Below are 26,825 nucleotides of genomic sequence, written 5' to 3'. Positions count from 1 at the left end.
TTCCCTGAGCTGACAAGGTACAAATCTGTCGTTCTGCCCCTGAACAGGCAGTTAACCCACTGTTCCTAGGCCGTCATTGAAAATAAGAATTTGTTCTTAACTGACTTGCCTGGTTAAATAAAGGTAAAATTTAAATTTAAAAAAGTTACTAGCTAGCATTAGCTGGAATTCTCTACAACAAAATACAGAACAAATATGCACAAAAAACGCTCCATCTTATGTGTGATTTTCTAATAACATTTACAAACAAATTGATATAAATTGTATATTCAAATCATCACTTGCGAGTATAAAAATCACATTTGACAGTACAGTGCGTTGCAACCAACAATTTACCGCTGGTTTGGCGCTTGTTCACTGGGACGATTCCAACTGAAACATCCTCCCTCTTAACCAAGCCACGAAAACCAGCCAATAAGATGCCATGTTAAGTTGGTGAAGGCAAGACCAAACTAAAACCAAAAACCCATTGGTTTAACAATAAAGTGGCAAGGGAAATCACCAATATAACCCTATTAAATATAATAATGATACAATAATTCCATCTACTGTTCAACATTCTTCCCAACAAGGTGAAACCTTGACATTGCTTGGGCAAGTTTTCAAGGTCAAGTTACTAGTGAGAGTCAATACGTGCCAGTTAAGATTCATCAATTTGCTACTGTTCCTTTAAAATGCATGCAGAATGTCAACATTACAGGTGTCTGTGTTATAGAAAAATATCTCCCATCAAACAGAATATTTATTCATTATGATGTAACCATTTCTTGTCACAATTACATATTCTATTTGTACTACTTTTAATATCAATTTGCATTCATTTTATATGAACAAACTGTGGTTTTCCAAAGTGTATGCAGCCAGAGTCAACTGTATTTATGACTAAATGGTGTAGATCAATGTGTAATATGGGGCTAATAAACAATTGAATATGTTCCCTTGAGGCATTCCCTTTAAAGTCCGAAGCAGTGCATCAGACACATACAAGAACACAGACAATTCAATAATATCAACAATTTAAATTAAATTAACTGTAAGAGTGCATTTAATAACTATAATAGCGTGAAAACAGTGCTAAGAGTTGGTCAAGGTTAAGGTCGGCTCTAGCCCAATTCTAACCCTAGCTTCTTGTCCATCTACTGAATTGACCATAACCCTATAATTAACCCTAACCCTAGCCTCAGTTGGCACAAATAATTAAATACATTAGGAGAAGCAGGATTATGAGGCTGGCAGTTTTCTACTTGATTTACTGCAGGCAGGAGTGAGAGGATTATTTTATGGACCAAATGGAGAGACAACAACCCATGTGTAACAGGCTACATGGTGAAGCCGATGACCATAATTTACGTTAATGTGCGGTGAAATGACAGGGATGAAGATAATGATTGTATCCCGTGTCAATCAGTGGTTTTATAGTAAAGCAAACCTTTTGTGCCATTGGGCAGTATAACACAGGTCTATATTGGACTGGTCGTAGGCTACTGTCCTACTATCCAGGTCTGTACCCAAACAATTTGAACCTCTACTTAAAAAAATCCACCTCTCTAAAAACAAGTCTCACCGTTGCCGCCTGCTATAGACCACCCTCTGCCCCAAGCTGTGCTCTGGACACCATATGTGAACTGATTGCCCCCCATCTATCTTCAGAGCTCGTGCTGCTAGGCGACCTAAACTGGAACATGCTTAACACCCCAGCCATCCTACAATCTAAGCTTGATGCCCTCAATCTCACACAAATTATAAATGAACCTACCAGGTACCTCCCCAAAGCCGTAAACACGGGCACCCAACTTGCCCTCTAAATACACCTCTGCTGTCTTCAACCAAGATCTCAGCGATCACTGCCTCATTGCCTGCATCCGTAATGGGTCAGCGGTCAAATGACCTCCACTCATCACTGTCAAATGTCATCCCGTCAGTAAATGCCTTCCTAACCATCTTAAATAAGCATGCCCCATTCAAGAAATTTAGAACCAGGAACAGATATAGCCCTTGGTTCTTCCCAGATCTGACTGCCCTTAACCAACACAAAAACATTATATGGCGTTCTGCATTAGCATCAAACAGTCCAGCTGATATGCAGCTTTTCAGGGAAGCTAGAAACCATTATACACAGGCAGTTAGAAAAGCCAAGGCCAGCTTTTTCAAGCAGAAATTTGCTTACTGCAACACTAACTCAAAAAGGTTCTGGGACACTGTAAAGTCCATGGAGAATAAGAACACCTCCTCCCAGCTGCCCCACTGCACTGAGGATAGAAAACACTGTCACCACTGATAAATACACTATAATTGAGAATTTCAAAAATTATCTGCTGAAATTGTTGCCACTCCTATTACTAGCCTGTTCAAACTCTCTTTCACATCGTCTGAGATTTCCAAAGATTGGAAAGCAGCTGCGGTCATCCCCCTCTTCAAAGGGGGTGACACTCTTGACCCAAACTGCTACAGACCTATATATATCCTACCCTGCCTTTCTACGGTCTTCGAAAGCCAAGTCAACAAACAGATTACCGACCATTTCGAATCTCACCATACCGTCTCTGCTGTGCAATAAGGTTTCAGAGCTGGTCATGGGTGCACCTCAGCCACGCTCAAGGTCCTAAACGATATCTTAACCGCCATCGATAAGAAACATTACTGTGCAGCCGTATTCATTGATCTGGCCAAGGCTTTCTGTCAATCACCACATCCTCATTGGCATACTCGACAGCCTTGGTTTCTCAAATGATTGTCTCACCTGGTTCACCAACTACTTCTCTGATAGAGTTCAGTGTGTCAAATTGGAGGGTCTGTTGTCCGAACCTCTGGCAGTCTCTATGGGGGTGCCACAGGGTTAAATTCTTGGACCGACTCTCTTCTCTGTATACATCAATGATGTCGCTCTTGCTGCTGGTGAGTCTCTGATCCACCTCTACGCATACGACACCATTCTGTATACTTCTGGCCCTTCTTTGGACACTGTGTTAAACCCACATGGAAGATTGAATTAATTCCAAACGCAGTGTAACGCTAAGAAGTATTCAAAGTGAAAACATGTATCCTCATGTAGTGCTTCATGATATTTGATTTGAAAAATAAATACCTCTCAACATAATCACACTCATTTTGAATGAAAATGTCAGTACTTACCTTTCAAGTCAAAGAAGAGTAATAGTGAACAGAACAACATTGTAGATGGCAGGATGTGTAGAATAAGCACCAACTGCTGACGAAAAGCACAGCATCAACTGTCTATGTTCTTCATGGTAGTATCATGTCTTATCTTGAGGATTCATGATCTAATCCTGAGTTTTTTTACTCAACCTCCTCCTACTGACAATGTAGAATCAAAGATGTTTCATATACATTAGATTTTTTTCACTAGAGACTCCGATTAATGGCACTGTTGTCTAACAGACGACAGCAGATACTTGTAAATCCATAAAATTCAGCTCACTGCTGAGTCAGTACATTTTGCATCACTGTGGACGTCACAGCACAGCAGTATAGTGCAGAGTGTTGTATGGTTGTTGTACAGTGTTTCTCAGTTTCCTGTCACTGTGGGCTCCTGGATACTGTTTATACCACAAAGCACTGTATGCTGAGTGTAGTAGCAGGAAAGCTGAACATTACTGCCCTCCTCTTCATACACTTCATGTCGGTTTGTCTGGAAGGTCTGCTGAAAACTGTCACCGGCAAATATGAATAGGTGACAGATCAATTACAAGAGAAATGTATTTGAAATGAGGAAATATCTTCGTGTTTATTCCTTAATCCAATAGCGCAGATAAACTATAAATTAACCGAAGCAATGTTGTAAAAATAATGACAGTAATACATTAATTTACTATCCTGTCAGAGCAGAAAGTAAAATAACTCTGTAGAGAGCCATTGTTGCTGAGGTTATATGCTGGAGTGAAGTCCCAACACAGTTTTTTAATAAAAGATAATACATTTTCTTGAACCTACAGTAGGATGCCCCACCTCTGCACTAAAATATGCACAAGAATTGTTTATCATGAGCTGTCGGGTTTTTGTACAGTGTTTCAGGATTTCCTGTCACTGTGGGCTCCAGGGCGCAGTAGTACAGAGCAGAGTCTGTTACAACAGCAGAGGAGATCTTCAGATCCACACGGGTTCTCTCCTTATTCAGTTCAACAGACAGTCGTGGATATGGAGGAGTAGCGTTCACTACAAAGGGGTTTGAGGAGACTGTAGTGAGGAGGAGAAAGATGGGAGATGATCCAGGGTACTGGTGATACCACTGGAGAGTACTAGCAGAGGAGTAGTTACAGGACAGATTTATGACATCACCCTCCAACCCAAACACCTTATCTGTTGTTGGAGTAATGTCATTCCCATGACAGCCACCTGTAAAACATTTATGAAAACAAGATTTTTTATTTGGAAATTATCATAAAATTCAACTCTTAATTCAGTGAAGTGTATTAAAAATGTGTAAAAGATCCTTCACAGTAATATTACTCCAGGCTCCAGTAATTACATTGGATGTGTAATTAGATATGAAGAATAGTATCAAACTCACCCACTAGTGCATATATTAAAATGTATCCTAGTAGCATGCTGGTAAGTGTTACTTGACACAGTGAAAAGAGTGAACACAAGTATAATTATGACAAAATAACATGCATTTATCTTCCTCCGCCTCAATTATGTAACACCTCCCCTTAAAAAACATCACACAACACAAAATACTTTACACACACACGTACACACACACATTGTTTTTGTAACGAGGCTGTATATCCTGTTGTCACAGTGGGCCTCATATCAGAGTAGTACACAGCAGAGTCTGACAACTGTAACCTCTGGATCTTTAAGGGGAATAATTTTGCTGTGACATTCAGAAGGGCATCAAATCTCTCCTTGAACTCAGTAGTAGTGTCTGCATGTGAACATCCCTTCTCAGCATAAACATGGAGTTGATATTTGCTAGTTGTTTGTACCAGAAGAGATATGGTGATTGAGAAGTTGTATCAAACAGACAAGTGAGTGTTGTTGGTTGTCCTTCTACGACCATTACATCATTACAAATTACATCACTACAAATTAAATTAACAAATGCGCAGAAAGAGACAGATTAACAGAGTGATGTTATTCCAAAACAGCATGCAGCCAGAACGTGCAGGATCAGCCAATTTCTCATGATTAGTCAGTCAGTATGAAGTGGAAAAGGTAAGGAGCAGAAGAATGCTGATCTATCTATCACAGAGCTTTGACACCCTCTGTCCTACTGTTGATGCTTCATGTTGTTCTGTATTACATGCAGTAGTAGACCATGGGGAGGTGTCTGTCTGTATGACATCCTTTGATTCAGGGGTGTGTGCTTTGTTAGGTTGCCCCCTTCAGGTTGACTTTCATACTACACCACCAAGCTGTGTGAATTGTGAATAGGGCCATCAATAAATAACAATATTTTTGCACATGGTCATATTCCAAAGTGATTATCCAACCAATATATTTAAAAAACTGCCTACGGTAAGTGAAATTGAAGACTACTGACTGAAGAGTGAAGAATATATATTTCTCACAGCGCATTGAATATGACGACAGAGAAACACCAGACCACCTGGTGATTGAACACAGCACAGGTGTGACCACATTTCTCTGATCTCAACTTCTGCCATTATGGCATCAAATGTGGTTGATGGTTAATTATGATTTCCACTTCATCAAAGCTTTTTGGTCTGCAGGTTTTTGTACAGTGTATTATACTCTTTGTATCACTGTGCTAAGAGCACAGTAGTAGAGAGCTGTGTCTGCCAGGGTTACGCTTGTTATGACCAGTTCAGTTGATGTCCGGGATGTTGTGGATGTATATCTCTTATCAGGGATATGTTCTTCAGAGCTCCATGATCTGGCACCTTTATACAGCAGAAACTGAGGAGCCTGGTTAGAATAATGTCGGTACCAGTAAAGCAGAGGATATTCACTGCTTGTATCATATGAGCATCTCAGAGTCACAAGTTCTCCCTCTGTTATGATCTCTTCATTATTTACATGAGTAATGTGATCCCCAGCAATCTGTCCTGTAAAGAAAGAAAAGTTAAATTGTAACAAAGTGTAAAAGATATGTGCTGTAGAAATTGGGGTGGAAATGTATTAACTGTAAATATATATTATTAACAAAGTAAAAGGGACAGAAAACATATTACACATTCCCACATGGTATAAAACATGATGTTACATATTGTTTACCTGAGGCTAGAATGAGAACCAGTATCAGAGAGTTCTCCATGTGGAACATAGAAATACCAGATCAGATCTCAGCCTTGGTTTCTGGATTCTGTTGCTGCATTGCTTGATGCGGATAGTTTTCTGCAGAGAGAAAGGGGATGTACCTTACCCAGACAGGAAATGTTGTGTTGTATATGACATAAAAAAATAAATGTCTATATGCATGCATGTGTGTCTTATGTTTTTGTACAGTGTTTATGGGTTTCCTGTCACTCTGGGCTGCAGAGCACAGTAGTACAGAGCAGAGTCTGTCACTTCAGCAGAGAAGATCTCCAGATCCACACGTTTGGCTACGTTGTCAATGTTAACTGACAGTTGAGGAAAGACCTTCATGCCATTTTGAGTGTCTCCTTTTCATTCTCATATTAGCTCCTCCTCTAAACACAACTCATTTTTTTCAGAGGTGTCACGTTCTGACCTTTATTTCCTTTGTTTTGTATTTATTTAGTATGGTCAGGGCGTGAGTTGGGTGGGCAGGCTATGTTTGTTTTTCTATGATTTGGGTATTTCTATGTTTCGGCCTAGTATGGTTCTCAATCAGAGGCAGGTGTCATTAGTTGTCTCTGATTGAGAATCATACTTACATTTACATTTAAGTCATTTAGCAGACGCTCTTATCCAGAGCGACTTACAAATTGGTGCATTCACCTTATGACATCCAGTGGAACAGTCACTTTACAATAGTGCATCTAAATCTTAAAGGGGGGGGGTGAGAGGGAATACTTATCCTATCCTAGGTATTCCTTAAAGAGGTGGGGTTTCAGGTGTCTCCGGAAGGTGGTGATTGACTCCGCTGTCCTGGCGTCGTGAGGGAGTTTGTTCCACCATTGGGGGGCCAGAGCAGCGAACAGTTTTGACTGGGCTGAGCGGGAGCTGTACTTCCTCAGTGGTAGGGAGGCGAGCAGGCCAGAGGTGGATGAACGCAGTGCCCTTGTTTGGGTGTAGGGCCTGATCAGAGCCTGGAGGTACTGAGGTGCCGTTCCCCTCACAGCTCCGTAGGCAAGCACCATGGTCTTGTAGCGGATGCGAGCTTCAACTGGAAGCCAGTGGAGAGAACGGAGGAGCGGGGGGACGTGAGAGAACTTGGGAAGGTTGAACACCAGACGGGCTGCGGCGTTCTGGATGAGTTGAAGGGGTTTAATGGCACAGGCAGGGAGCCCAGCCAACAGCGAGTTGCAGTAATCCAGACGGGAGATGACAAGTGCCTGGATTAGGACCTGCGCCGCTTCCTGTGTGAGGCAGGGTCGTACTCTGCGGATGTTGTAGAGCATGTCAGTATGACAAGGCGGTGTAGGGCCACCGCCTTGATGTTGGTTGAGAACGACAGGGTGTTGTCCAGGATCACACCAAGGTTCTTAGCGCTCTGGGAGGAGGACACAATGGAGTTGTCAACCGTGATGGCGAGATCATGGAACGGGCAGTCCTTCCCCGGGAGGAAGAGCAGCTCCATCTTGCCGAGGTTCAGCTTGAGGTGGTGATCCGTCATCCACACTGATATGTCTGCCAGACATGCAGAGATGCGATTCGCCACCTGGTCATCAGAAGGGGGAAAGGAGAAGATTAGTTGTGTGTCGTCTGCATAGCAATGATAGGAGAGACCATGTGAGGTTATGACAGAGCCAAGTGACTTGGTGTATAGCGAGAATAGGAGAGGGCCTAGAACAGAGCCCTGGGGGACACCAGTGGTGAGAGCGCGTGGTGAGGAGACAGATTCTCGCCACGCCACCTGGTAGGAGCGACCTGTCAGGTAGGACGCAATCCAAGCGTGGGCCGCGCCGGAGATGCCCAACTCGGAGAGGGTGGAGAGGAGGATCTGATGGTTCACAGTATCGAAGGCAGCCGATAGATCTAGAAGGATGAGAGCAGAGGAGAGAGAGTTAGCTTTAGCAGTGCGGAGCGCCTCCGTGATACAGAGGAGAGCAGTCTCAGTTGAATGACTAGGCTTGACGAGCCTGGGTTGCACTGCTTGTTTGTGGGTGATTGTCTATGTTGATGGCTTGTTTCAGCGCAGCTCGCATTAGCTTCACGGTTGTTATTTTGTTTACTGTTTTTGTATAGTGTTTCAGTGTTCAGTTCTTTCTTTAATTAAACATTCAACATGAACACATATCACGCTGCATTTTGGTCCTCCGATCCTTCTCGCCTCTCCTCTTCAGATGAAGAGGAGGACGACCGTGACAAGAGGATCTTCTGAAGTGAATGAATAATAGGAATAAAAATGCATTTTCAAATGCTTTGTTTTCCATCTTTATAACATTCTCTATTTTTAGTAATATAAGTTTCTCTATGCTAAATGTGTTTTTACTTACTCTAAACAGGACGTGTTACCACAATAATCACATCTACAGACCCTCTGTTGACAAGTAATTTATCACTGTATTACTTGTTGTACATCCTCTCAGAAACTCTGTATCACTGGGCGTCCTTCAGGGAACAGTAGCAGAGAGCCGTGTCTGCCAGAGTTACTTGTTTTATCTTGAGTGTAGTTTACGTTTGGGACGTTGTAGATTCATATAGATGATTAGAGATAAAGTCAACACTATATGCTCTAGCACCTTTATACAGTAGGTACTAAGGTGCCTGGTTAGGGTATTTTTGGTACCAGTAAAGGTAGATGTTACTGCTGCTTGTTTCATATGTACATATCAGAGACACTGATGATCCCTCAGTGGGGGTGTACTCCTTGTCAGGAGTCACACTATCTCCACATACCATTACTGCAGAGGAAAAATACATAATAAAGCTGATTACAAACACATTTAAATTACATTAATTAATCAAAAGAGGCTTTACTACCAATACCATAATGTAATAATCTGATTATAAGGATGCAAGGAGTAAAAATGTTGAGGTTTTGTTTAGCTGTAGTCATAATCAGAACGATCAAAACACTGATTGATTTCTCCATCTTCAGACTGATGTTTGCGTGCATTCACTCTTTATGTGATGTACTGGGTCGTTCGCACTACCATCTGTAGCGCCTTGCTGTCGGAGGCTGAGCAGTTGCCATACCAGGCAGTGATGCAACCAGTCAGGATGCTCTCGATGTTGCAGCTGTAGAAACTTTTGAGGATCTGAGGACCCATGCCAAATCTTTTCAGTCTCCTGAGGGGGAATAGGTTTTGTCGTGCCCTCTTCATGACTGTCTTTGTGTGCTTGGACCATGTTAGTGTTTTGGTGATGTGGACACCAAGGAACTTGAAGCTCTCAACCTGCTCCAGTACAGCCCTGTCGATGAGAATGGGGGCGTGCTCGGTCCTCTTTTTCCTGTAGTCCACAATCATTTCCTTTGTCTTGGTCACATTGAGGGAGAGGTTGTTGTCCTGGCACCACACAGCCAGGTCTCTGACCTCCTCCCTATAGGCTGTCTCGTTGTTGTCTGTGATCAGGCCTACCACTGTTGTGTCATCTGCAAACTTAATGATGGTGTTGGAGTCATGCCTGGCCGTGCAGTCATGAGTGAACAGGGAGTACAGGAGGGGACTCAGCACACATCCCCGAGGGGGCCCCTATGTTGAGAATCAGCGCTGTGGATGTGTTGTTACCTACCCTTACCTGGGGATGGACCGTGTGAAGGTCCAGGATCCAGTTGCAGAGGGAGGTGTTTAGTCCCAGGGTCCTTAGCTTAGTGATGAGTTTTGAGGGCACTATGGTGTTGAACACTGAGCTGTAGTCAATGAATATCATTCTCACATAGGTGTTCCTTTTGTCCAGGTGGAAAAGGGCGGTGTGGAGTAAAATACAGATTGCATCATCTATGAATCTGTAGGGGCGGTATGCAAACTGGAGTGGGTCTAGGGTTTCTGGAATAATGGTGTTGATGTGAGCCATGACCAGCCTTTCAAAGCACTTCATGGCTACAGACGTCAGTGCTACGGTTCAGTCGTCATTTAGGCAGGTTACCTGCACAGGGACTATCGTGGTCTGCTTAAAATATGTTGGTATTACAGACTCAGACAGGGAGAGGTTGAAAATGACAGTGAAAACACTTGCCAGTTGGTCAGCGCATGCTCGCAGTACACGTCCTGGTATTCCGTCTGGCCCTGCGGCCTTGTGAATGTTGACCTGTTTAAAGCTCTTATTAACATCGGCTGTGTAGAGCGTGATCACACAGTCTTCCAGAACAGCTGGTGCTCTCATGCATATTTCAGTGTTATTTGCCTCGAAGCAAGTCTAGAAGTAGTTTAGCTCGTCTGGGAGGCAGCTCTCGGCTGTGATTTCCTTTCGTAGTCTGTAGTGGTTTTCAAGCCCTGCCACATCCGACGAGCATCAGAGCCCTTGTAGTACGATTCGATCTAAGTCCTTTATTGATGCTTTGCCTGTTTGATGGTTTGTCGGAGGGCGTAGCAGGATTTCATATAAGCTCCTGCTCCTTGAAAGTGGCAACTCAGGCCTTGAGCTCAGTAGGGATGTTGCCTGTAATCCATGACTTCTGGTTGGTGACGACGTCATCGATGCACTTTTTCATGAAGCCAATGACTGATGTGGTGTACTCCTCAATACCATCAGAGGAATCCCAGAACATATTCCAATCTGTACTTGAAAGACAGTCCTGCAGCTTACGTCCTTTGTCTCCTCATCATACTCGCGCTGGAGTACGTGTCCCCAGTCTAGTACGTCCTGTGCCTCCTCCCTGTACTCGCCCTGAGGTGCGTGTCACCAGCCGGTGCCACCTGTACTGGCCCCACGCACCAGGCCTCCTGTATGTCTCTCCAGCCTGGTGAGTCCTGTGCCTGTGCCCAGAATGAAGCATCCAGTGGTGATCCAGGGCAAGAAGCCTCCAGTGATGATTCATGGCACAAAGCCTCCAGTGATGATCCATGTCACGAAGCCTCCGGTGATGATCCATGGCAAGAAGCCTCCAGTGATGATCCATGGCACAAAGCCTCCAGTGATGATCCATGGCAAGAAGCCTCCGGTGATGATCCATGGTACAATACCTTCAGTGATGATCCATGGCAAGAAGCCTCCAGTCCGGGGCCCGCAACGAGGGTCCCCAGTCCGGGGCCAGCAACAAGGGTTCCCAGTCCGGGGCCCACAACGAGGGTACCAATTCCGGGGCCCGCAACGAGGGTCCCCAGTCCGGGCCCCGCAGAGAGGGTCCCAGTCTGGGGTCGGCGACTAGGGTCCCCGCACCAGAGGTGCCACCAAAGTGGGGTGAGCCAGAGGTGGAGCGGGGTCTACGTCCCGCACCAGAGCCGCCACCGTGGTTAGATGCACACCCGGACCCTCCCCTACAGGTTCAGGTTTTGTGGCCGGAGTCTGCACATTTGGGTGGGGCAGGGAGGGTTACTGACCTTAGAGAGCATTTTTAAGTCTCTATTTGGTTTGGTCAGGGTGTGATTTGGGTGGATATTCTAGTGATGATTCATGGCACAAAGCCTCCAGTGATGCTTTATGTTTTAGCCGGGTATGGTTCTCAATCAGGGACAGCTGTCTATCGTTGTCTCTGATTGGGAATCATACGTAGGCAGCCTTTTTCCCTTGTGTCATTGTGGGAAGTTGACTTTGTTAGTGGCACTATAGCCCTAGTATGCTTCACGGTTGTTTCTTTGTTTCTTGTTTTGTTGGCGACATTTACAATAATAAACGAAAATGTACGCTCACAACGCTGCACCTTGGTCCACATCTTTCCAGGAAGACGGCCGTGACACATCGTTAATATATTAAATAATATATTTTCTAATGTATTTGATGAGGTTTTACTACTCTCTTGGAAAATTGTGTTTTTCTATTATTTATGTATTCAAATGCTACAGTTTTCTTAAAAACGGAACATGTGTAATTCAAAAGTGTCAACCAAGATTGACATTTAAGAGGTGTTAGGTTCTATCTGTAATTGCAACACCCTAAAGAAACTGACTTACGAATGTCTCAGGACTTTTATACTCTGCACTTTAGGTACCTTTTAAGGTGATAATGTTATTTTGTTATGAAAGAAGAATTCATTATAAAACAGTTCTGAGATCTCGAATGTGAAAACCTTGGTGCAGAATTACTTTGCTTTGTGCAGAAAGAATCTTAAAGTCCCATGGTCACAAAATGTCAGGATTCCAGTAATAACATCAAGGTATTGAGAAAAATATAATGATAGCCAGCCATATCCTACCAAAGATAAGTGCAGCAAGAACAACAGAGTTCCACAGCCAATGTCCCATAATTATCATAGGATACAAAGAGCAAGACAAACTGATGTCACAATATAGAAACTGATGTGCTCTCTTGGTTCCTGTCTTTGTAGCAGCACAGGCCTAGACCATGCAGCACAGCACAGAGGGAAGTCATTTTAGACTAGAAAGCAACACTTACATGGTAATGTGGCCTCCTTGTGGTTGATGCTGGCTTTTCCATTACTCTGTACACGGTGCTGAATATTGCTTTTTCTAAATTGATCTAAGTAACACTACAAGGCTAACTCTAAAAATAAAACAATGGTCTATTTTCTAATCCATGACATATTGTAATGGCATTTTGATGTCTCTTACATCTACATTTACAACCTGGTCTCAGAGCATTTCATAATGTCCTGTAAGTAAATCTGAACCACTCCATTTAGTATATGTTACAGTTTGTATTCTATTTACTAATTTATGGATGTCAATCATCCATTTTGAAGATATGTTAATACTTACAATTTGTATAATATGCTATGAATAAGAAAAAATACAATATGTTACTAATTTGCTAAATGTACAATGTGTTATGAATTTGCAAAATGTATGATGTGTTATGAATTCCTATTTGAGTGGCTGTTGTTCGCTACAGTAGGTGACTAGGTGGCTAACACCAACGTTATCTAGCCGGCTAACGTTTAGCTTGATTAGGGGTTAGGGTTAGGAGCTAGGTTAAAGGTTAGGATTAGGGGAAGGGTTAACTAAAAGGGTTAAGGATAACCATACCAAACATAACATTTAAAGATAATTTGAGTGTCTCGGATTTACATTTACTATGTTAAAACCTCTTGATTCTAGCCATCCCGGATCCGGGATCGTGAATACAGCCTCAAGCTCATTACCATAACGCAACCTTAACTATTCATGAGTATCGCAAATGAAATGAAATAAATATGCTAGTTCTCAAGCTTAGCCTTTTGTTAACAACACTGTCATCTTAGATTTTCAAAATATGCTTTTCAACCATAGCAAAACAAGCATTTGTGTAAGATTATTGATAGCTAGCATAGCATTTAGCGTAGCATTTAGCGTAGCATTCAGCATGCAATGTCTTCACAAAAACAAGAAAAGCATTCAAATAAAATAATTTACCTTTGAAGAACTTCAGATGTTTTCAATGAGGAGACTCTCAGTTAGATAGCAAATGTTCAGTTTTTCCAAAAAGATTATTTGTTTAGGACAAATCGCTCTGTTTTGTTCATCACGTTTAGCTACGAAAAAAACCTGTATCCAGGAGTGTAATTATCCCCGCAAGCTCATTAGCATAACACAACGTTAACTATTCATGAAAATCGCAAATGAAATGAAATAAATATATTAGCTCTCAAGCATTCAGCATTCAGCATGCAACAGTCTTTCCAAAAAGATTCTTTGTGTAGGAGAAATCGCTCCGTTTTGTACATCACGTTTGGCTACCAAAATAAAAACGAAAATTCAGTCATCAAAACGCCAAACTTTTTTCCAAATTAACTCCATAATATCGACTGAAACATGGCAAACATCGTTTAGAATCAATCCTCAAGGTGTTTTTCACATATCTCTTCGATGATATATCGTTTGTGGAAGTGTGCTTTCTCCTCTGAATCCCATGGAAAAATGCTTGCAGCAGAAGATTACGCAACAATTTCAACAAAGGACACCGGGCGGACACCTGGTAAATGTAGTCTCTTATGGCCAATCTTCCAATGATATGCCTACAAATACGCCACAATGCTGCAGAGACCTTGGGGAAACGGCAGAAAATGTAGGCTTGTACCTGGCGCATTCACAGCCATATAAGGAGACAATGGAAAACAGCGCCTCAAAAATGTTGCTCAAATTTAATCTTGGTTTCACCTGTAGCATCAGTTCTGGGGCACTCACAGACAATATCTTTGCAGATTTGGAAACGTCAGAGTGTTTTCCTTCCAAAGCTGTCAATTATATGCATAGTCGAGCATCTTTTCGTGACAAAATATTGAGCTTAAAACGGGCACGTTTTTTAAATCCAAAAATGAAATAGCGCCCCCATAACTTCAAGAGGTTAAGTCTAGTCTATAAGACTAGGCTGACATTTAGAGCTGAATTGGAAGAGGTAGCTTTATTGGCATAAAAAAGGACTTACTCTACAATCATCATCATCATCATCATCATCATCACTATGATTGTCATAATCTGCTACAACTAGTCTTGGTAGTATCAGGGAGGTAGTGAGAAAGTTACTGTGTCAAAAGTGATGTTGTATACTATACAGACAGGTGTATTGTCATTATGTAGCTCAGTATGTTTTTGTAAGGGGTTGTGTATCCTGTTGTCACAGTGGGCCTCAGAGCACAGTAGTACACAGCAGAGTCAGACAGCTGCACCCTCTGGATCGTCAAGGGGACTGATTTGGAGTTGGCATCTAGATCAGCATGAAATCTCCCCTTGAAGTCAGCAGCATTGTCCCCGGTTCCAAATTTTTGCCGCATAAGCATATACTTGGGGAAGTCGTTTGCTCGCTGTTTGTACCAGAATAGATATGGACTTGGATCGTCTGTTTCATAATGACAGACAAGTGTTATTTGTCCTCCTTCAGTAGCAGTCTCAACTCCTTTTGTCTGTAACACTCTGTCTCCTCTGCATTCTGGAGAGAGAAATGAAAAAAGTTGAAAAAGAAAGGGTGGTTGATGATTTATACCCATTAAATCATTGGGAGGAGCAAATTTAACTAATTTCTCTATTTTTCATTACAAAATCAAGGGATAATTAAAGCAATGACAGTAAACAAATATATAGTTTCTATCATACCCCAGCAAAATGCACAAAGAATCAGAATCATCTTCAGCCAAGATTCCATGTCTACTGTGAGATGGGTAGGTAAGGGGAGAGCAAACACACTTGTATCTGTCAAAAGCTTTTGAAACCACTTTTAACTCTGCCTTAGGAAGCATTGAGGAGGAGCTTCCACTAGGCTCTCTAAGAGTCTTATATCACACAAACAAATTGTTTTTGTAATGTGGCTGTATATCCTGCTGTCACAGTGGGCTTCAGAGCACAGTAGTACCATGCAGAGTCAGACATGTGCAACCTCTGGATCTTCAATGGGAATTGCTTGGTGTCTGCATCGAGACGGGCTTTAAATCTGTCCTTGAACTCAGTGGCATTTTTACTTCCAAAAGGAAAACGGCCCAGCGTGAACTTTGGGAAGCCATGTAATTAATGCTTGTACCAGAACAGGTAGAGATTTATAGTATCATCTGCATCAAATTGACAGCCCAGTGTTATCTGTTCTCCTTCAGTAGCGATCACATCCCCTGGTGGCTGAATGACTGAGTCTTCTCCTCTGCATTCTGAAAAATAATGTAATACACATTTGTATTAGGAAGAAAATAATCAAGCAACATGATTGAGGGAATAAAAATATATGAATGGTAGCATTGTACTGAAAAATATGTTTGAAAAAAGAAAGGGATTTGAGCAAAGACAGTAAAAAAATGAGTAAAATAATATTATAATACTGTAACAACATGCAGCAAGAATCAGTAATTTTCCCACATGGTTTTGTGGGTAGTTAATTTCTGTTTAGTGTTTGCACTTTACAGGACTGTTTCGGTTATTCTCTTTGTTATTTTTGTTATAGTGTCCAGTTTTAATAAGGAAAGCATGAACACTTTGGTCCGATGATTCCTCATCTTCTGACGACGAACACCTTGACAGAACAACCCAACACCAAAGAACCAAACAGCTTGGTATGGAGGAGCTGCGGTTTCAGAACTCCTTGACATGGGAAGAGATATTGGACGGACAGGGACCTTTGAGACAGGCTGGGGAATATTGCCACAGGAAGGAAGAGCTGGAGGCAGCTAAAGCTGAGAGGTGGCGATATGAGGCAAGGCAGCGCAGCAGGCACGAGAGGCAGCCCCCAACATGTTTTTAGGGGGCACACAGGGAGATTGGCGGAGTCAGGCGATAGACCTGAGCCAACTCCCCGTGCTTACCGGAAGCAGCGTGGTACCGGTCAGGCACTGTGTTATGCGGTGAAGCGCACAGTGTCTCCAGTGCCCGCTCATAGCCCGGAGCGCTATATGCCAGCTCCCTGCAAGTGCCATATGAGATTGGGCATCCAGCCAGAGCGGATTGTGCCAGCTCAGCGCGTTTGGACTCGGGTGCGCCGTTTTGGCCCAGGGTATCCTGCGCCGGCTCTGCGTACTGTGTCTCCGGGGCGCTGGGACGGTTCAGTTCGTCCTATGCCTTCGCTCCGCCCGTGCCGAGCTAAAGTGGGCATTCAGCCTGGAGGAGTGGTGCCAAGGCTGCGCACCAGAGCTCCAGTGCTCCCCCACAGCCCGGTTAATCAGGTGCCTCCTTTACACACCAGGCCTCCTGGTGGGCCCTGTGGCAGCCCCAGGCACCAGGCTGTCTCTGTGCCTCCTCCCTCCAGAGTCGCCCTCCAGTCCAGACCCTCCCGCGACGCCCTCCAGTCCGGAGCCTCCAGTGTCATCCTCCAGTTAGGAGCTTCCAGCGACGCCCTCCAGTCCGGAGCCCTCAGCAAGGGTGCCCAGTCCGGGGCCCGCTACGAGGGTGCCCAGTCTGGGGCCTGCTACGAGGGTCCCCAGTCCAGGGTCGGCGGCGAGGGTCCCCGCTCTAGAGGCGCCACCTAAGTGGGCCAAGCCAGAGGTGGAGCGGGGTCTACGTCCCTCACCAGAGCTGCCAACGCGGAGAAATGCCCACCCAAACCCTCCCCTATAGGTTCAGGTTTTGCGGTCGGAGTCCCTGACCTGAGCTTTTTATGTCTCTATTTTGGTTTGGTCAGGGTGTGATTTGGGTGGGCATTCTATGTTCATTTTTCTATGTTTTTGTATTTCCTTGTTTTGGCGGGGTATGGTTCTCAATCAGGGTAGCTTTTTCCCAAATGGTTTTTGTGGTTAGTTCATTTCTGTTTAGTGTTTGCACCTTACAGGACTGTTTCGGTTATTCTCTTTGTTATTTTTGTTATAGTGTTCAGTTTTAATAAAGAAAGCATGAACACTTACCACGCTGCACTTTGGTCCAATGATTCCTTATCTTCCGACGACGAATACCTTGACAATTATGTTGGTGAGCGTTTTGCTGATGCCAACATTGTGAACAGAGTGCCCCATGGTGGGGGTGGGGTTATGGTATAGACAGGCATAAGCTATGGACAATGAACATAAATGCATTTATTGATGGAATTTTAATGCACAGAGATACCATGACGAGATGCTGAGGTCCATTGTCATGCCATTCATCCGCTGCCATCACCTCATGTTTCAGAATAATAATGCACAGCCCTATGTCGCAAGGATCTGTATGCAATTCCTGGAAGCTGAAAATATCCCAATTCTTCCATGGCCTGCATATTCACCAGACATGTCACATATTGAGCATGTTTGGGATGCTCTGGATCAACGTATGTGTTCCAGTTCCCTCAAATATCCAGCATCTTCGCACAGACACTGAAGAGAAGTGGGACAACATTCCAAACGCCACAATCAACAACCTGATCAACTCTATTTGAAGGAGATGTGTTGCACTACATACGGCAAATGGAGTTCACACCAGACACGGACTGTTTTTCTGATCCTACTTTCTTTTTAAGACTGAGACGCTCTCCAATACAACCCAACATTGCAGAATTATGTTCATCCATTCAAGCACACCCTTCTCATTAACCTGTGGTGAGTTATTCCCAATTTCCGACGAACAATAAAGTTTTATATGTAAGATGGTTAAATATAGAGAAAAATTATTGATTTGTGCCCTGGTGCTATAAGAGCTCTTTGTCACTTTGATGTTTCATGGTCTGACAAACACAGCTGTAGCTCGGCCACCTTCCATCGTAGATGCAGAAGACCGCCATAGGTTGACGTGGTAGAATGAGACGCAGCCCATACGACAAAACTGATATCTCTAGCTTAAAGGAATAGAAGCAAACTATGAGACTCCACTGACACTGTAGTGGCCAATCGGTTCAAATATGACACATCCAAGAACTTTGAATTAAATGATAGACTTTTAATACAAGAGTGTAACAAGCCGGAGAGCCCCGCGGGACCCACGACCTCCAGAGCTCTCGCTCTCCCTTTTATCTCCATGCATACATCATTAGTTCATCCCCCAATGCAAATACCGTTACATCCCAATCTGTTCGTCCTGCTTGTTCAGCCCAGTAACGCCCACATCTGCTTTCAGCAGATGACAAGACCCTTAGCTAAATGCATTCTTTTGTTTGTCTATTATCTAGGATCAGCAGACTATGTGTCTCCTCAGTTTCTAGCATGTCCAGCTATACTAAAAATAGTTTACATTCCTCTATTTTACAGCCCTATGCTTTGGCTCTGTAATTAACTGTGTCCCTTTTGTGTGTGTCTTCATCTCCTTTAGCTTTAGGGTGCCCAGCTGTTCTGGTCACCTTCTTTTCATATGGTTGTCTAAGATCAAACAGACTTGTTTCCCCTGTGATGTGATTGATACCTGCAATCCATCAGTTCGTCATTTGGCTGACCCCGTCCTTAGACAACCTCTGACCTTTGTATATCCAGCTGGACTAGGCGTCTATGTGTCTGCATTTTTAGTGTCCCCTACCCCCATATGGCCTTTAACTGCTTCCTGCCCTATACAATAGAAAATGCATTTGACCAGAACAGGAATGAACCCATAAGTGTACCTTTCTCTTTTGTTATCAAATCATGTTTATAATCTCTCCCAAAACACCCATTGACTCTCACTAGTAACTTGCCCTTGAAAATACAAGCAATGTCAAGGTTTCACCTTGTTGGACAGAATGTTGAACACTAGATGGAACTATTGATTCATTATTATACATAGAAAAACCTTGTCACTGGACTTCATGACTGTGGAGGGCAGTCTATAGGAGGAGGATAGACAAAGAAGATCTGTCATATAACTGATCAGGACGCAGAGAGAACATCTGATTGGTTGTGGCTGAAGAGTGAGAAGCAGTGGACGAGCCACCTGGCTCACTTGGGCCTAATCAACCCGTCCTTCAGAAGGGGTAGTGGACAGCACATGTAGGATAAGAAGGTTCCTCATTTGAAGATCATCCAGGAGCTGCAGAAATGGCTGTGTGTGGGTATATAAAAAATATAATACTTTATGCACATTTTAATGTTGAGGAACTTCTGAGAATAAAGACACTAAATCCTCACATGAATAATGAATTATTATATATGCACAAACTTTAATTACTTTTTATATCTAGTGACTCAGACCAAACTAGAAGTTTGTCTGGTCCATTACCAGTCAGTTGGCTTCAGGTATGCTCCTCTAAAGAGTGCAGTACATTGATTTACCACCAGAGGACCAAACCACTGAGCAAGGCCATGTTGAGAATGATGACATCATATAATCCATGCATATTGTATGTATATGATGTGGTTAAGAGTTCTAACTGTAGCAGAATATAAATACACATCAAATTGGAGGGAATTTTCCTGTCACTGTGGGCCTCACAGCACAGCAGTACAGAGCCGAGTCTGTCACTACAGCAGAGAAGATCTCCAGATCCAGATGGTTTATCTCTTCATTCAGTTATTCGAGTGGTCAGTGGATCTGATAACTTTATCATCTCTGGACCTGAGATGTACAGGAGTCACTCTGGCCTTTGTGCTGTGTCTTGGTGATACCAACAAACTTCATCTCCACCAGTAGATGTCCTGGAGTAGTTGTAAAACAAGGTAACAGGGGTTCCCTCTAAACAGTAATCTCTTTCCTGAGTGGAGTGAGGTCCTCACAACTGACACCTGCATAGAGAATGGTTTTAATACACATATATTTAATTGTCGAATAAAATACATTGAAATTGAATTGAATTCATATTGGCAAGTATGGCAATGGAGTGTATTGCATTGTATTGTATTGTCACGTAATTGTATCACCTACCCATAAATATGGTCAAGAAAAACACTGAATCCAGCAACACCATCTTAGATGAACATTGAATTTGAATAGTATTGGCATGTATGACAATGCAGTGTATTGCTTTGTATTGTATTGTCATGTATTGTAGTGCATCACCTACCCATAAATATGGTCAGGAACAACACTAAATCCAGCAACACCATCTTAGATAAACAGAGACAAACTGACAGAAAGATCTCAGCAGTCTCTGAACGTTTCCTCCTGTTTTTATGTTTCTATACTGTTGTTCATCTCTGTCATGTATTGTATTGTCATGTCTTGTCCCTGTGCTTTCTCTTCTCTTTGTTTCCTCCTGCTGGTCGTATTAGGTTTCTTTCTCTCTCTTTATCCCTCTCTCTCTCTATCGTTCCGTTCCTGCTTCCAGCTGTTCCTCATTCTCCTAACGACCTCGTTTACACTCTCACACCTGTCCCTTATTTTGCCCTCTGATTAGGTCTCTATTTCTCTCTCTGTTTCTGCTTCTGTCCTTGTCGGATTCTTGTTTGCTTTGCCTTTGTTCCGTCCTGTTGTATTCTGCCTCGTCATCAGATGCTGCGTGTGAGCAGGTGTCTCTATCCTCTACGGCCCGCGCCTACCCGAAGCCATTTTTCCCTGCCAAAGATAGAATCACAAAAGCTGAAATGTTGATAAAATGAATCACTAACCTTCGATAATCTTCATCAGATGACACTAATACGACATTGTGTTACACAATACATTTATGTTTTGTTCGATAATGTGCATATTTATATCCACAAATCTCGGTTTACATTGGCGCCATGTTCAGAAATGCCTCCAAAATATCCGGAGTAATTACAGAGAGCCACGTCATATAACAGAAATACTCATCATAAACTTTGATGAAAGATAAATGTTTTACATATGATTAAAGATACACTTGTCCATAAAATAACTGCTGTGTAAACAATATGATTATATTATCACCTTCCACTATATAAGGAACATGTAACCATGTCCTCTTCAAGCTCCTTCTCTGACTGCGATCAGAGACGGATCTACCTGCCAGCTGCTTGCATTAAAATATTTACTATTATACAATTAAATGAGTCCCATATGGAGGTGCACAATTGGCCTAGCGTCGTTAGGTTTTAGCCGGGGTAGGCCGTTATAGTAAATAAGAATTTGTTGTTCTTAGACAGAGTGCCTTCAGAAAGAATTCATACTGATTGACTTATTCCAATTTATTTTGTGTTACAGCCTGAAATAGAATTGGATTAAATAGATTTTTTTCTCACAAATGTACACAAAATACACCATAATGAAAAAGTGAAAACATGTTTTTAGAAATGTTTGTAAATTTACTGAAAATTAAATACAGAAATATGTCCACAGTGCAAGGTGTTCTACATTGGACAGACAAAGATACACCTTCAGGACCGCTTAGCGGAACACAAGTATGCCATATGGGTAGGCAATGAAGACTACCCAATGGCAAGGCACTACAAGTGCTTATGCCACGGCAACCCTGCCTCCTTACAAGCTATGGGTATTGATCAATTAGAAAAGGGGACCGTCTTAATCAGCTAAACCAAAGGGAAAGTTTGGGGATTTACAAACTACAGGCCACTAAGGGTCGTAAGATGTTTCTTTGCTGTCATCTAGTGGAACTTTTGCTCTGTTGCCCTCGGGCATGTTTAGACAGTTGTGGTCCATGTTTGCTGTATTCTGGTGTACTGTGAAATAGATGATATCCTATTCATAACACTTGTGTATAGTATTGCTTACTAGGTGTTTTCCAGTGAATTCAGTAACAACTCTTCAAATCAGGGTTGATTGGAAAAAGACGACATTGTATTATCATATCTTTGTACTCCCGACAAAGGCCATGCAGCCGAAATTAGTGTTTAAACTTTGTTTCCATTGAACATGGCATACCAATTCATTCATTTTAATGATCTATATGAAGAGTGCCTTGGTCCTCCTTTCTTTTTGATGACCAAATTACCCCTTTTGGCAAAGAGCACCTTCTGTCTACGAAAATCTACTATTGTGTATTCAAGGATTCAAACCCCTGAGTCAAAACGTTACAATCACCTTCGGCAGCAATTAAAGCTGTGAATCTTTCTGAGTAAAGCTAACATGCTGATCACACCGCTCGCAAGCGTTGCAAAACAAATTTACACACATTCAATCACTTCATTTAAACTGCTCACGATCGCCAACGAGAGTCTGTGTAGCCAAGAGCTAAAATAGAACTTGGTTTAGTAATTACATCCACAGTGATTGGATATGAAAAATAGCACCCACTATTGCTAATATTAAAATGTATCCTAGTAACATGCTGGTAAGTGTTATTAACCTGCCCCGTGTAGGGGCAGTATTTTTGTTTTTTTTAAACGTACCCATTTGAAACTGCCTATTTCCTAGCCCCAGAAACTAGAATATGCATATAATTGTCAGATTACGATAGAAAACACTCTAAAGTTTCCAAAACTGTCAAAATATTGTCTGTGAGTATAACAGAAAATCCACTCAGCCTCTTATTTTGAAACTTCTCTGTTCCTATGCATGCCTATCCTCCATTTAAAGGGATATCAACCAGATTCCTTTTTCTATGGCTTCCCTAAGGTGTCAACAGTCTTTAGACATAGTTTCAGGCTTTTATTTTGAAAAAATGAGCGAGAAAGATCACATTGCGTAAGTGGCTAGGTGGGGGCTCTCAGAGTAAAGCGGCCATTGTTTCTCCCTGTCCTATTGAAAAACCTACACTCCCGGTTGATATATTATCAAATATATATTTTAAAAACAACCTGAGGATTGATTATAAAAAACGTTTGACATGTTTCTGTGGACATTATGGATATCATTTGGAATTTTCGTCTGCGTTGTCGTGACCGCTCTTTCCTGTGGATTTCTGAACATTACGCGACAAACAAATGGAGGTATTTTGGATATAAAAATAATCTTTATGGAACAAAAGGAACATTTGTTGTGTAACTGAGAGTCTCGTGAGTGAAAACATGCGAAGTTCATCAAAGGTAAACAATTAATTTAATTGCTTTTCTGATTTTCGTGACCAAGCTACCTGATACTAAGTGTACTTTATGTTTTGTCATGCGATCGATAAACTTACACAAACGCTTATATTGCTTTCACTGTAAAGCATCATTTCAAATTCTGAGACGACAGATGGGTTAACAAAAGGCTAAGTTGTGTTTTGCAATATTGCACTTGTGATTTCATGAATGTGAATATTTTTTAGTACTATTATTTGACTGTGGCGCTATACTATTCAACGGTTTCTGATGACAATTATCCCGCTTAAGGAATGAGTAGCGTCATGAAGTTAACACAGTGAAAAGAATGAACACAAACTTCCCTGGTTTGTCATTGTCAGCTATTAAAGACATTTCCTTTCCTCTGCCTCAATTATGCAACACCTCACCTTGACTTAAAAAAACGTCACACAACAGACACTCCCACGTGCCCATAGTGTTTTTGCAAGGGAGCTGTATATATTGTTGTCACAGTGGGCCTCAGAGCACAGTAGTACACAGCAGAGTCAGACAGCTGTAACCTCAGTCAAGGGGACTGATTGTGTCTTGGCATTTAGACTTGCATTGAATCTCTCCTTGAACCCTGCAGCATTGTCTCCAGACCCAAAAGAAAAACGGCTCAGCATATTGTGGCAGACCAAGGGGTTTCAAGACGTTTAAATAAATCAGACACGGACAGAGTATGATTAGCTTGGTTTCAAGGGTGTTTATAAAATAATAAATCAAAAAGAAAACGATAGGTCTCCCCCATGAGACCCTCTCCGGAATACCGTCTTCTGGGCCCCGGGTCTTGCTGTCGGGAACACAAACTCAACTCCCTCGTCTTAGCTCAGGTAACCGTCTTCAACTACATTGAAGTCACCTCACTTCCCCCAGTCCTTCCCCCGTGTGCTACCCTTCTGGCAGCTTTATGGGCCTCCGCCCTTGATTACTCACCAGCTCTCAATCAGCCCCAATTAGTCCTGTCCGGAGAGCCCGTCGAGACCTGGCACGTTCAGCAGTGGAGCCATCGCCTTGTGATGTGTACTCCATCTGTTACCAGGCCTCGACGAGTCTCCCCCTGGTGGCTGACCTACTGTATGCCACATTATGTTTAGGGAAGTCATTTGTTCCGTGTTTGTACAAATATAGGTATGCATTATTAGCACTGGCGGTGTAATATTGACAATTCAGTGTTATCAGTCCTCCTGTAGAAATCAGACCTCCTCGATGCTGTTGGACATGGTCTCCTGTGCCCTCTGGAAGACCAAAACAGTCTGACGTTTAGCTCACATGAAAAGGAAGGTAGCCTAAAGCAATTATCAATTACATGGCACAGGACAGGACAATGGATCGGATCCCAGCCGGTGACCCAAAACAACGGCGCCGCAGAAGGGGCAGACGGAGCGGTCTTCTGGCCAGGCTCCGTAGACGGGCACAACGCGCACCGCTCCCGAGGATACTACTCGCCAATGTCCTGTCTCTTGACAACAAGGTAGACGAAAGATTATCTACCAAGAGAATTCTCTACGATAATAATCACAGTTGTGTATATTCCCCCCCAAGCAGACACATCGACAGCCCTGAAAGAACTTAATTGGACTCTATGTAAACTGGAAACCACATGTCCTGAGGCTTCATTTATCATAGCTGGGGATTTTAACAAGGCTAATCTGAAAACAAGGCTCCCTAAAGTCTATCAGCATATCGATTGCACTACCCGGGCTAGCAAAACCCTGGATCATTGCTATTCTAACTTCCGCGATGCATATGAGGCCCTCCCCCGCCCTCCTTTTGGGAAAAGCTGACCACGACTCCATTTTGTTGCTCCCAGCCTATAGACAGAAACTAAAACAAGAAGCACCCACGCTCAGGTCTGTTCAACGCTGGTCCGACCAATTGGATTCCACGCTTCAAGATTGCTTCGATCACGTGGACTGGGGTATGTTCCGCATAGCGTCGAACAACATTGAGGAATACGCTGATTCGGTGAGCGAGTTCATTAGCAAGTGCATCGGTGATGTTGTACCCACAGCATCTATTAAAACATTCCCCAACCAGAAACCGTGGATTGATTGCAGCATTCGCGCAAAACTGAAAGCGCCAACCACTGCTTTTAATCAGGGCAAGGTGACTGGAAACATGACCGAATACAAACAGTGTAGCTATTCCCTCCGCAAGGCAATCAAACAAGCTAAGTGTCAGTATAGAGACAAAGTAGAGTCGCAATTCAACGGCTCAGACACGAGAGGTATGTGGCAGGTTCTACAGTCTATCACAGACTGCAAAAGGAAAACCAGCCCCGTCGCGGACCACGATGTCTTGCTCCCAGACAGACTAAACAACTTATTTGCTCGCTTTGAGAACAATACAGTGCCACTGACACGGCCCGCTACCAAAACCTGTGGGCTCTCCTTCACTGCAGCCAACGTGAGTAAAACATTTAAACCTGTTATCCCTCGCAAGGCTGCAGGCCCAGACAGCATCCCCAGCCTCATTCTCAGAGCATGCGCAGACCAGCTGGCTGGTGTGTTTACAGACATATTCAATCAATCCTTATCCCAGTCTGCTGTTCCCACATGCTTCAAAAGGGCCACAATTGTTCCTGTTCCCAAGAAAGCTAAGGTAACTGAGCTAAATGACTACCGCCCAGTAGCACTCACTTCCGTCATCATGAAGTGCTTTGAGAGACTAGTCAAGAACCATATCACCTCCACCCTACCTGACACCCAGGACCCACTCCAATTTGCTTACAGCCCCAATAGATCCACAGACGATGCAATCGCAATCACACTGCACACTGCCCTAACCCATCTGGACAAGAGGAATACCAATGTAAGAATGGTTTTCATCGACTACAGCTCAGCATTTAACACCATAGTACCCTCCAAACTCGTCATTAAGCTCGAGACTCTGGGTCTCGACCGCGTCCTGTGCAACTAGGTCCTGGACTTCCTGACGGGCCACTCCCAGGTGGTGAGGGTAGGTAACAACATCTCCACCCCGCTGATCCTCAACACTGGGGCCCCACAAGGGTGCGTTCTCAGCTCTCTCCTGTACTCCCTGTTCACCCACGACTACGTGGCCATGCACACCTCCAACTCAATCATCAAGTTTGCAGATGACACTACAGTGGTAGGCTTGATTACCAACAACGAAGAGACGGCCTACAGGGAGGAGGTGAGGGCCCTCGGAGTGTGGTGTCAGGAAAATAACCTCACACTCAATGTCAACATAACAAAGGAGATGATCGTGGACTTCAGGAAACAGCAGAGGGGACAGTAGTGGAGAGGGTGGAAAGTTTTAAGTTCCTCGGCGTACACATCACGGACAAACTGAAATGGTCCACCCACACAGACAGCATGGTGAAGAAGGTGCTGCAGCGCCTATTCAACCGCAGGAGGCTGAAGAAATTTGGCTTGTCACCAAAAGCACTCACAAACTTTTACAGATGCACAATCGAGAGCATCCTGTCGGGCTGTATCACCACCTGGTATGGCAACTGCTCCGCCCATAA

General features: G+C 43.2%; 1 long non-coding RNA gene and 1 gene segment (V, D, J or C); both read right to left on the bottom strand.

The window, feature by feature from the left end:
• Positions 1 to 3,441: 3,441 nt before the first annotated feature.
• LOC124009091 lies at positions 3,442 to 26,672 on the bottom strand. The segment is given in 5 exon segments: positions 3,442 to 4,353; positions 4,529 to 4,592; positions 20,047 to 20,155; positions 22,459 to 22,502; positions 26,641 to 26,672. Coding segments are annotated over 5 exon segments (629 nt in total).
• LOC124009121 lies at positions 5,891 to 6,567 on the bottom strand. The gene is made up of 3 exons (XR_006834226.1): positions 6,431 to 6,567; positions 6,202 to 6,321; positions 5,891 to 6,032 (listed from the first exon to the last, which is right to left on the bottom strand). It is a non-coding gene; the product is annotated as an uncharacterized LOC124009121 (long non-coding RNA).
• Positions 26,673 to 26,825: the final 153 nt, after the last annotated feature.

This window comes from Oncorhynchus gorbuscha, linkage group LG22 (assembly GCF_021184085.1).
Source record: "Oncorhynchus gorbuscha isolate QuinsamMale2020 ecotype Even-year linkage group LG22, OgorEven_v1.0, whole genome shotgun sequence".
NCBI classification, from domain to species: Eukaryota; Metazoa; Chordata; class Actinopteri; order Salmoniformes; family Salmonidae; genus Oncorhynchus; species Oncorhynchus gorbuscha.
This window is presented reverse-complemented; position numbering and strand designations above follow the sequence as displayed.